This window comes from Temnothorax curvispinosus, unplaced genomic scaffold, assembly GCF_003070985.1.
Source record: "Temnothorax curvispinosus isolate PA1 unplaced genomic scaffold, ASM307098v1 QBEX01011275.1, whole genome shotgun sequence".
Taxonomy (NCBI): Eukaryota; Metazoa; Arthropoda; class Insecta; order Hymenoptera; family Formicidae; genus Temnothorax; species Temnothorax curvispinosus.
Window position 1 is genome coordinate 4,309 of NW_020221055.1, and position 11,935 is coordinate 16,243.

General features: G+C 36.9%; 1 protein-coding gene across 1 annotated transcript; it reads left to right on the plus strand.

Annotated features, from left to right (window-relative positions):
• Positions 1-231: 231 nt before the first annotated feature.
• Positions 232-11,568, plus strand: LOC112461329 (protein gar2-like). The gene is made up of 6 exons (XM_025026532.1): positions 232-484; positions 1,527-1,588; positions 10,343-10,556; positions 10,634-10,999; positions 11,091-11,375; positions 11,462-11,568. Exons 2-6 carry the CDS (start codon positions 1,568-1,570, stop codon positions 11,566-11,568), a joined length of 993 nt encoding a protein of 330 aa, XP_024882300.1. The 5' UTR covers positions 232-484; positions 1,527-1,567.
• The last annotated feature ends 367 nt before the right edge of the window (positions 11,569-11,935 follow it).

The window sequence follows — 11,935 nt, forward strand, 5'->3', positions numbered from 1 at the left end:
CAGTGACAAGCGTCTCCTCCGTGCGGAGATATCTTTGCGCAATATTCGTGATGACTGGCCGATGTCGATCTTTCGGTTTACCTGTCGCGAGACTCACGTTTAGATTTGCGAAATATGGTGTGCAATATGACATTACTGGGAATGCATTTATGTGTGTGCATCCTAATTTCTGGGCCTTGCTGTCTTAGCCTGATACACGAACATATATCATCATATGTACAATAAGGAGAACAAAAAGTCACAAAAACGTCAAAATGATGTCATTTTGACTTTAAATGGTCAATTTTTCATCAAGGCTCCTTGCAGTGACGTCAAAATGACATCATTGTGACGCCATCGATATATATGTATCGATATATTGAAGGTATCGAATAACATCGAGATCGAGAGTCACTCGAGGAGCTTCAGAGTAAGATCGTGAGAATTTCAGAAGAGAAGGATCTAGAAGAGAACGGATTACCCGCGTTTTCGCTGCCAGTTTTGTGTTCCCTTACAAAAAAGTATTACTAGCTGGTTAGTAATAAATACTTATTTTGTGTATTAATAATGCTAAAATTAGGTATTTATTAGTACTTGAATCACTGTGATCCAAATATTGCATAGTATTTTATTACTGGTCAGTAATTTATGAAAGTAGTATTTAATACAGGACGAGTATTGAATACTTAGTATTAAATTTCTAATGAGAAAGCATTTAATACTAGGTGAAAAATACTTGTGTAATAAATACTTGTTGAATTACTGATGAGTATTTCAATGTTAGTACTGAAGTACTGAACCAAGGATTCCATGTGTAATAAATCACTGGCCAGTATTTTAATATTAATACTCAAGTACTGAACTGAATATTCCATGTAAAATTAATTACTGACCAGTACTACAATTTGTATAGAAACATTATAATGGGTAATTCCTGATATTAAGGAAAAGAGATAAAAGTAAGGCATAAATACATTTTATATGAAGGTCTGTACTAATTCGTCGTGATAAAAATGTACAAGTTTTGAAATAGTACTGAGGATATCATTTTAATATTTAATTCAAAATTTTATTACTTTTTTTAAACTGAATTTGTTTCTTAAGATGATTTTTGAAAAATTAAATATATTTGCGCTGGTTATATGACACATGTTATGATGCACTTACATCAAATTAAGAAGTAGTCTACCACGTAAGGCAGTTGGCTCACGATCCAGAGGTCCCGAGTTCGATCCCACCAAGGTAAGTGTTTTTTAAATACGAGAAAATATTTATAATTATAAACTGCATCTTAAGAAACAAATTTAGTTATAAAATAGTAATAAAATTTCGAAAAAAAAAAAATTTTTTTTTTATGCCGCGTAAATATCGGAAATCGAAATATTGGTGAGTAATTCAATACTAAGCACCAGTAGTTCTGTGTAGTATTAATCACTACCTATAATATTTATCACTACCAGTATTTTCCCAGTATTTCCCAAATAAATATTGACAGTATTAAATCACTGAGATTTTAAGTATTTAGTCAGTAATACTTTTTTGTAAGGGTTGTGAACGTTCGACGTGGTTTGCCTAGAAGTATAAGGAAATGTCGACTCTGTTAAAGAAGGTATGTATAATTGCTAACTATATAATAATTAGACCCTCGATTCTTAAAGTTCTGTTGGATAGTTATAATGAGGTTATATTAGAGGGTTGTGTAATTCGAGCTTTTAGTATTTTTTAAGATTTTTCTTATTGTATTCGTTTTAGATTTTACGGATTTTTATGTATTTACAACACTTAGATGTAGAATACAGCTGTTTACTTTGGCGTAATGTGCCGGCCCATCTAAGCTCACTCTTTAATTTATAAAGTTATAGGGAGGACAACATGATCTGCACTGCACAGTTTGACATTAGAAAAGTCCTGTAGAGAACAAGAAAATGAAGCTAAAGAGTGGAAAGGAATTTTCTATCCTACCTAGATGATTCGAATCGTTTCCCTTTCGTACATGTGTTGTGTTATCATGCTGTTGCGATGTTATCTTTGTGGACTATTTTGCAATAACGGTAATTATTTAAAATAACGGACCACTTTTTGATGACCTTGACTTTGACATATATTGTCAAGGTCATGACCCTGAACACCAATCAAAAGGCTTTAGCCGTCAACCGTTGTTCGTTAAAAAGTTATTAGCCAAAAAAGTTTGAAGAATATAGCCATGCAGTTATTTTGAGTATTGAAAGGCATAAATAACTAATATGTATATGAAAATAGTACATATGTATAATGAACGAAGGAAGTCATTTAAAGCAGCGATTCGTTAGTATATATTGAACAGTCTTTGTTAAAGCAGATAATAGTTGGTATAGAAAAGTATATATACAATTTTATCTGTTAGAAAGCATAAATATAAAGTATTCTCTGCTTTAACCATAATTGTGTGATAATAATTGCACAATTAAAGATAGTTTACAATTACAATAATACAATTATGGATAAAGCAGAGAATACTTTATATTTATGCTTTCTAACACATAAAATTGTATATATACTTTTCTATACCAATTATTCTCTGTTTTAACAAAGATTGTTCAATATACTAACGATTCGCTGCTTTAAATGACTCCTTTGTTCATACATGTATTATTTCCATTTATATAGTTATTGATGCCTTTCAATACTCAAAGTAACTGCTATATTCTTCAAACTTTTTTTGTTAATAACTTTTTAACGAACAACGGCCGTCGGCTAAAATCTTTTGATTGTTATTCAAGGTCATGAGCTTGACAATATATGTCAAGGTCAAGGTCATCAAAGGGTGGTTTGTTAATATAATAATTTTATTTAATCCTTGCCTTGCGGCTTAGGATGACTTCCATCAACTCTTACATAAATTTACAAACATACACATAATTTGCAAACATATAACTTTCTCTTTAACATACATATATATTATACATCACTTAGATCATTTTAACTAACTCTAATACTAATTCAACATTCTAACTGTCTTTCAATTTCCCTTCCTACTCTTCACCCTCCATCCCTTCCCTTTCCTCCGCTTCTTTTCTAACTCTTTCTATCCTTTTCATTACTTCTAGTCCTTTTCCTTCCTCTCCTAAAAATTATTTTAACTGTATCTCGCTTTTTGTCGCTTCACATTCTTTTAGTATATGCTCTATGTTCTCCTCTTCTTTTTGGCATATTCTGCACCTTCTATCTTCCTCCTCTCTCCAGTGTTGACTGCCTTTCACCTCACTTCCGCATCTGTATCTGGCTATCAGCATTCTATCCTTTTTCTTCTTCTTTCCTAGTAGATACTTTGGTAACCCCTCTGTTAAGATCTCTTTATAGCTACTATTGAACTTTGACTCGTTTATCTTTATCTGTCTCTCCTCCTTCTCCTTTTCCTCTATTCTCTTTACAAGATTCCCCACCGCCTCTCGGTCTCCCGCCTCCATTTCTCTCTTTAGCTGCTCCTTCTCCATTCCTGCCCTCTCTATCAGTTCTCTTCTCTTTTTCTCCCACTTACTTTCTTCTTTCCTTGGTCTGCTCCTCTCTAGATCTTTTATACATGCTTGAACTATTTTCTTTCCCGACTGTCTCGCCTTCTCCTCATACCTCACAGCTCTCCTTATTGCCCTTACTTTTATTTCCTTTATTTTGGTTTCTTCTGCTATTACATAATTTGGGGTTCTACTATTCAATCCTAAAATCCATTTAACATACTTTCTTTTTATCACATCTAATCTGCTTTCATATAGCCACCCCCATATTTCAGCTCCGTATAATGCCACGCTTTCTACCAGTGCCTCGAACATTTTCATCCTTCTTTCAAAATCTTCTTTAAATATTCTCTCTCCAATGCTCCATGTCCTCTTCATCGCTATTGTAGCCTTCTTCATCCTATCCTTTATATGATTCTCCGCTCCCCCATTCTTCTGTAGAATATATCCCAGATACTTTATTTCTTTGACCTCCTCTATGTTTTCTCCTCCCCATTTCCATTCTCTTTTCTTCCTTCTCCCCCTAGCTTTCTCGAACACCATTATCTTTGATTTCTCTGGACTCAAACTCAAACCCTTCCCTTCCAAATACCTCTTGAGCCTCCTCATCATTTCCTTCAATTCTTCCTCTCTCGTCGCCATTAACACTATATCATCTGCGTATGATATTGTCCAGAATTTTTCTTTCCCTATCACCAGGCCTCCTGCTTGTCCTTTTTCCATTCCTTCCTCTAAATCCATGATGTATAGGTTGAATAGGTTCGGGCTCAACGGGCATCTTTGTCTTAGTCCCTTTCCTGTCCAAAATTCCTCTGTCTTTTTATCTCTTATCTTCACTACATTTTTCGTTTCTTTGTATGTCTCCATTATTCTTCGTCTCAAATTATCTTCAATTCCTATCTTCCTCATAATTTTATTCAATTTCCTTCTATCTACTTTATCGAAAGCTGCCTTAAGATCAGCAAAGAATGCAAAAACCTTTCCACTTTTCTTACTCAGCTCCTTATTCGCTACATAGTTTACTGTGTATACTGCATCCATCGTTCCTCTATTCCTTCTAAACCCGAATTGCACTTCCCTTAACTTGGCCTCCATCTCCTTCTCCAGCCTCACATTTAAGATACTTGCATATATCTTGTACGCCGTATTCATTAAAGTAACTCCTTGGTAATTTTTTGGGTCGTTTCTCTCTCCTTTTTTATATATTGGACTAATCATGCCTTTATTCCAATCTCCCGGTATACCCTCTCCTTTCCATATTCTGTTAATTAGCTTCAGGAACTCTTCACCTACATCTTTTTGCATATATCTCCACGCCTCGTTCTCAATCCCGTCCTCTCCTGTTGCCTTTCCCATCTTCAGTTTCTTTATTACTTCAATCACCTCTTCCCTCGATATTTCTTCGGCTCCCTCTGTTGCCTCCCCTCTCGTGCCATCTTCTTCCTCCTCTTCAATGTCTAACACCACTCTTTCCTTTGTCCCTTCTAACATTTCCATGAAGTGGTCTCTCCACTCATCCATTTTTATCTCCTCGCTTATCTCCTCAGTTTTCTTTTTCCTGTATTTATTTATATACTTCCACGCTTCCGCTTCATTTTTAATGTTCCTTAACTTTTCTTCTTCCTCCCTTTCGTGCCTCCTCTTCTGCTCCTTACACCATTCCTTGCGCTCCTTTCTTTCTCTCACATATTCTTTTTTTCCGATCCTTCCCTTCTTCCAGTCCCTCATCAATCTCCTCAATCTCCTTTTCCTTTCCTTCCATTCTTTATTATACCATTCTTTTCTTCCTAATCTCCATGGTATTATCCTTTTCTTATGCTTCGTGATAGCGCTCTTTACTTTCTCTTTCATCTCCCTCCAGATGTCTTCTGTATCTATTTGTGTGCTCGACCATCCTTCACATTTCTCATGATATTCTTTCCTCCCTTCTTCTGTCCAGTCGCTTCTCTCTAATTCCATTTCTTTCTCCTTTCTCCCCGTCTCCAACACTCGTGGTCCAGTCAACTCCACCTCCAGCGGGACGTGATCCGATTCCGTTCTAACTCCTTCTTCAACCATACTAATTTCTTCTCCTGCTCTGTCATTCCCTAAGATATAGTCTATAACCGATGATCCCAATTCTCCTATATACGTCCATCCCCCTTCCCTTCCGAAACTCCCATTTAATATAGCCCATTCTCTCTCTTCTATTTTATCTATTAATATACGTCCTTCTCTATTTACAACTTTATCTACCGACTTTCTGGTCTCACTTCTCTTTTCTTTCTCTTCCTCCTCATTTATCGGTCCTCCTCCGCTTCCCGTCCTCGCGTTGAAATCACCTCCTACTAGCAACCATTCTTCATCTTCTTCTTGTATCCTCTCCCTTAGTGTTTCCATCGTATCCTCCATCTTTTGGCTGTACAGCGTGATTATTCTCCATTTGTTTCCATTATACTCTAATCTGCTTTCTACCACTTTGTCGCTAATCTCCCTAACCTCTATAAGTTTCAAATTCTTGTTGACTGCTGTTATTATCCCTCCCTTTGCTCTTCCTTTCCTGTGCTCCTTTTTCGCTGGTACACAATTCCAAATGAATTTATCGGACAATTTATTTTTAATCTTCCTCCATTTGTCTTCTTCCATCCATGTTTCAACTAGTCCTATCACGTCAAAATTCTCCAAATAGTCCCATGTTTCCTCACATTTATTAGCCAGTCCCGCCACGTTCCAAAAGCATATCCTTAACCCTCTTTCTTTCTTTCTCCACCTTATTTTCTTCTTCTCCCTCCTCTCTCACTCCCTCTCTCTCCCTCTCCCTATCCTCTCTATTCTCTACTCTTTCCGAAAAGCATCTCTACTTTCCAGCATTTCGGTTCTTTCATTCCATTTCCATTCGCAATTGTCTATCCATATTCTTTGATATCCTACCGTTGCTTTCTTCCCCTTTTCTCTCTCTGCTTTTACCATACTCCATAGCTGTTTTTGTATCTGCCTCTCTGTTGCCGTCAGATCGTCATCCATAAATATGTTTCTTGCCTTTCCTATCTCCCTCCTCTTTGCCATTATTTCTTTTTTATCTTCTCATCTATTGAATCTTACTAGCGTCATTTTGTATTCTCCTCGGCCAATTGCCTGCACTTCGTCTACTTCCACCTTCTTTTTAGTGACTTCTTCAAGAAATTTCTCCATCTTCTCTTTTCTTTCTCCTCCATTTTCTACTTTCATTCCTTTTATGATTATGTTGTTTTTTCTTCTTCTCCTTTCGGCTAATTCAGCGTTTCTTTCCATCTCCTTCATCTTCTTTATTAGTTCAGTGCTCTCTACCTTTTCACCTCCCCTGTTCTCCACTTTCTCCTCCAGCTGTTTTATTCTATTTTCTAAACTCGCTTTCTGCTTTTCCCAAAGCAGTTCTCTCTTTCTGTAATCCTCACACAGGTTGTGTATCTTTTTCATTAACTCTTCTTTATCCTTCTTTCTTTCTCTCTCTTGATCATCCATTTTCACTAAAATCTCTTTCAGCATTTCCACATCCATATCTCCTTCTGGTAATTCTTCAGTTTAGCTACAGCAGCACAAAAAACGATGAATTTAGGCTCATTCGACGCGTTTTTGCACGAAACGACCGAATCTGGCAGAAAAAAGTGTCGCTCTGCCCCGCGACGCGAGATATTAATCGTTAAAGTTGACAGGAATCAGGTTATGATTTCTGTCATACCGACGACATGTAGCAACACTGAACGTGCCCTGCGGCCACATGCGCATCCTTCTTTCTTTTCCTCTCATGCGCTCCTTCTTTCTTTTCCTCTCTTTTAACCTTGTTTGGCGGCGATCTTATCACCCTTTTTTCTTTGCTGAAATTTTCCAAAATTTCCTTTTCCGCTTTTTCTGCTATTTCTTTTTCTTCTTCCCTTCCTCTTTTCCTTACGTATTCTGTAATTGATCCTTGGCTTCCTGTCCTATTCCTTATTTTTGACAGCTCCTCCGCCCTCGTGGGCCTGCCTCCCGTACCTTTTTCTATCGTCCTCTTTTCTTTCTCGCTTTTCTTAAGATTAATATCTATTTTCTTGTCCTCCTCCTTCTTCTCGTCCATCCGAATTCTTTTCTCGCTTCTTATCCCTTCGGCACTTCTTTCCTCCTGTCACTCTCTTCTTTATCGACCTGCTTTCGTGCTGCTCCGACTCCGGTTTCTCCGTGCCTGTTTCCGCCTCTACCCTTAACCTCCAAATTGTCGCAGCCGCACAGAATCCTCGAATTCGTCCGTAGTTCGACTCCCTCACTGCTGACTTATATCTGCAGTCAGTCCTGCATATTTGAGAATGCAAACTACCTGAAACAAAGTCGCCCCACGGCGAAGGAACGGCAGATGAGCTCGAAAAAACACTGACCGTTTGACAGGCGTGCCTCTCTCTACTTACTCAATCCCGGAAGTCCCAAAGGGTGGTTTGTTATTCTAAATAATTACCGCAATAACTTTGCTGGCTATAATATTTTATCATTCAGGTATTGGCCTTTTTAGTCGTATGTCTCCTCCACATTCTACGATCAGTTGAAATTCTTTTGCATTCCCCATCAAGTTCTTTTCCTTTCTCCGGACCAGATATCAGGAAATATCGACGCGATATAAGACAACCTACGCGGGTTTCGCTGACCTTCATTGTTCCCTGAGTGGCCGTTGATTGGCCTTTTTAGTCCAATTTATTGTAAAGTAAAGTATGAAACGCAAATTGCATGCTGCATCTGTAAAAGCAGTCAGGAAGCGTCTTCATACCGAAGAAGTGAGACAGATTTTGGCACAAGTTAATAATGCATTAGAAGTTTTTGAGCTAGAGGACCATAATCAACATTTAGACAGGAATGATTCATCAGTTTATTCAGAGGTAGAGGAGGGTCGAAACAGCCTTTCCAGTGATGATAATGAATTAGATGATCACAATGATTGCAATGCTAATTTTGAACAAGAATCGGAGGCTGAAGCCGCTGATGTTGATTCAGATGAAGAGTTTGCAATCAATATCCAGGACCAGAATAACATTCCGTCAGCAGAGGATCCTGATAAATACCTGTTAAGGTTTTTGAAGGAATGGGTTTTTGAAAGAAGGGATGTTGCACATAGGAAAGTTGATGAGCTTCTTGCAGGACTAAGACTCCTCCATGGCTCTTTACCGAAGACTCATAAGACTTTACTGCAAACCCCACGCAGAGTTGAATTGCAACGTAATGGTGAAGGTTTAATGTGGTACAAAGGTATCATTACTAATTTAAATCAAAGGGTCACAGATGAGTACTTGCTTGAACACAAAGAAATTATTATTGATGTGAACATTGATGGTTTGGCATTATTTAGCAGCACTGATGATAATTTTTGGCCTATACTGGGTTGCCTTATAGGAGAAACTGTACCATTTATCATAGGTGTGTGGCATGGTCTTGGAAAACCAGACAGTATTAATGCTTTTTTAGCGGACTTTATTCAAGAAGTTGATGAATTAGCACTGAATGGTTATAATTTTTATGGCAGCCGCTTTTTCTTTAAAATTAGAAATTACATACTCGATGCTGTAGCACGACAATATGTAAAATGTATTTCAAACCACAATAGTACTTATGCATGTGAAAAGTACACAGTAAGAGGTGCGCGTTTTAGAAATCGTGAAATCTTTCTGGATCTCAATGCACCATTGCGCACAGATGAATCCTTTAGGAGAAAAGATCAGCCTGATCACCATGATGGAGATTCGCCCCTAGAAGCCATGAGAAGTGACAACAATGGAATGGTTTCACAGTTTCGTTTAGATCCAATGCATCTATTATTTGAAGGAGCTTTTAAAAGATGGGTTCAATATCTCTGTGGATCTCAAGCTATCACATATGGTAAAATTTCAAGGCTAGCATGTTTCAATGTATGTTCTGATATGATTGACATTGCTCCTTGGATTCCCGTGGAATTCAGTCGTAGACCGAGATCTTTGTATTATCAGGCCAAATTCAAAGCAACTGAGTGGAGGCGTCTTCTTTTGTATGATGAAGTGCGCATTTTTCGATACAGGATTCATGAAAATACTTACAAGAACTTTCTATTAATTCATTCTGCATCTTATATTCTGTCATCCCCTGAATTTGTCAAAAGCAATCATTGGATTGTTATTGCTGACAATATATATCGTGAGTTTATCAGGCATTCCATAGATGTTTTTGATGAATCATTTGTGGTATACAATGTACATTGTCTGAGTCACATGTCTGATGAATGCCGGGAAAATGGGACAATTTTGGATTTTAGTGCCTTTAAGTACGAGTCTTTTATGGCTGTGATTAAACATAACTTGCGTTCAACTTATAAGCCTCTTCAGCAGTTAGCTAACAGAGACATTGAGACAGAGGGGCAACTTATTACAGAGTCAAGGAGGCCAAATCCTAATAGAGTTACATTAAAGAAGCAGTTGTTTAGGAATATTGTTCCAGAAATTCCTGGAGACCGTTATGCACAAATAAATTTGAAGAGTGTAACTCTTAAAACTGATGAAGCTAATTGCTGTTTCTCATCAAAAGACGGAAACATATTTATTTTAACCGAAGTTGTAGTTTCACCAAATGGTGATGTATTATTATCAGGTCATAAGTTTCTTTGTAAAGCAGATTACTATGACTACCCACTTCCTTCTTCATCCATTGGAATTTTTAAAGTATCACATGTGGATCCTGTAAAAAGCACATGTAAGTTGCAGGATTTTTTTCAAAAATGTGTTATTATCCCTGAAGGAGACAGTTTTCTTTGCATTCCTCTCCTTCACAGTGGTCCTCAGTAAATTTTTGGTTAGATCTTGTTTTTAATTTGTACCCTTGCTTTTGTTTGTCTTTCTTTATGTTAACTTAAAATTTATTTTTTACAGTATTCTGTGGTAGAGTTTGTGTCTGACCCTGGGAATGATGAAGAGGAATACCTTGTGGAAGTTGTACCAACCAAGTGGATTAGCGAGGATAGAGAATTTTGTTATTATCCGCCACATTCCATGAGGGGGAAATGTACGAAGTTGGTGATGAGTCTAGCGGACTATGACTCGTCCGAGTGGAAACTCCTCCGCATTATATACCATCACAGTTATTGTAGGTGTTTATATCCGTTTTTTTATAATGCAAGTTTGTTTTCTTAATTTAATCTATTTTGTGGTCCCTGCATATAGCTACTTTCAATGTTGCCCTAAAAGCTAGAAACAAGGCCGTGAAGGAGGACACAATTGTTGCAACAGATGTTGATACAGACTACACCAAACCACGCGACAGAAAGCCGCCTAAACGCCTAATTCCATCAGATTCGGATTCAGATGAAGGACCGAGAAAAAATAAGAAACCTGTGGGAAGTCATATTATTCCGGAACCCAGCTCAACTCTGCCTTCAAACCTCAAAAAGTTACTTGATAGTGCTAAAACAAAAAATTTAGCTAAGTCTAAGCAAAAATCTTCTGCCATTTTGAAGTTTTTTTCTACATCATCAAAGAAAGATACAACTCCTGTCCGTCAATTATTACAGGAAGAGTCTGCACAGGCTGGTTTGTACTTTTAATTATTATACTGGAACTTAACTGCAGTATTTAGCAATAGGACTGTCCCTTATGCCTTTCCTTGTAATTTATTTTCCAGAAACTACTAATGATGAAAACTTACCTGAGATGTTAGATGAAGATAATTGTTCCCTTTCCAAATTGAAATCGTCAGTCTCTAAGAATGAGGGATCTTCTTTGAGATCTAAAAAGTTTTCTAACAATTTAGAGCTACCTGAAGTTGCGGAAGAGACTAGCATTTGTGAGCAATCTCAAGATTCTCATGATGAAAGCACACTGATGTCTGACCACAATAATGAGTTCAGAATAAATAAAAAAAGAGATTTTCTAGACAGATCACCACCATCAACAAGCTCGTCAAACGGTATTTTTATTGATTGCCGTATTTTTGTGGTAATAAATGACTGCTCAGTTAATTCCGAATTAAACATTTGGTTTTGTTGTTCATAGATTCACGGCCAACAACAGGATGCAGAAGCTGCATATCAATGATCTCTGGATCTGGATCAACTGGCAGTAAGTCTTATATTCTCTATTTTCTTATATCCTTGAAGTAATGAAAATTGTTTTCTATATCCTATATATTGAATGGTCTCACTATCAAGTGCCTAAAGACGATTATATTTTGAGATAGTTATACATTGTTAATATTAAATAGCAGCAATTGCACATATTCTAATTGATATTTATACATATTTCATGTTTTTGCCGTAAAATTAGTAAAAATTTCACACACTAAGAATCATATTTTGATACCGAGGGGTTCGAGTATTATATATGGGAAACTGACATATTTCTGGGTTAATCTTACATCAATATTATTAAACAACAATAGATATACATAACAGACGTAATATTTGGACATATTTTAACTCTTTTATATACAAAATTAGTTATTCTTGGATATTCGAAGTCATATCTTTA

Excerpts from the sequence above, each read along its gene's own strand:
- LOC112461329 (XM_025026532.1), top strand. The coding sequence starts at position 1,568 with ATGTCGACTCTGTTAAAGAAG. Across the intron at positions 10,557-10,633 it reads TATATACCATCACAGTTATT|CTACTTTCAATGTTGCCCTA; the intron begins GTAGGTGTTTAT and ends CCCTGCATATAG. Across the intron at positions 11,000-11,090 it reads GGAAGAGTCTGCACAGGCTG|AAACTACTAATGATGAAAAC; the intron begins GTTTGTACTTTT and ends TTTATTTTCCAG.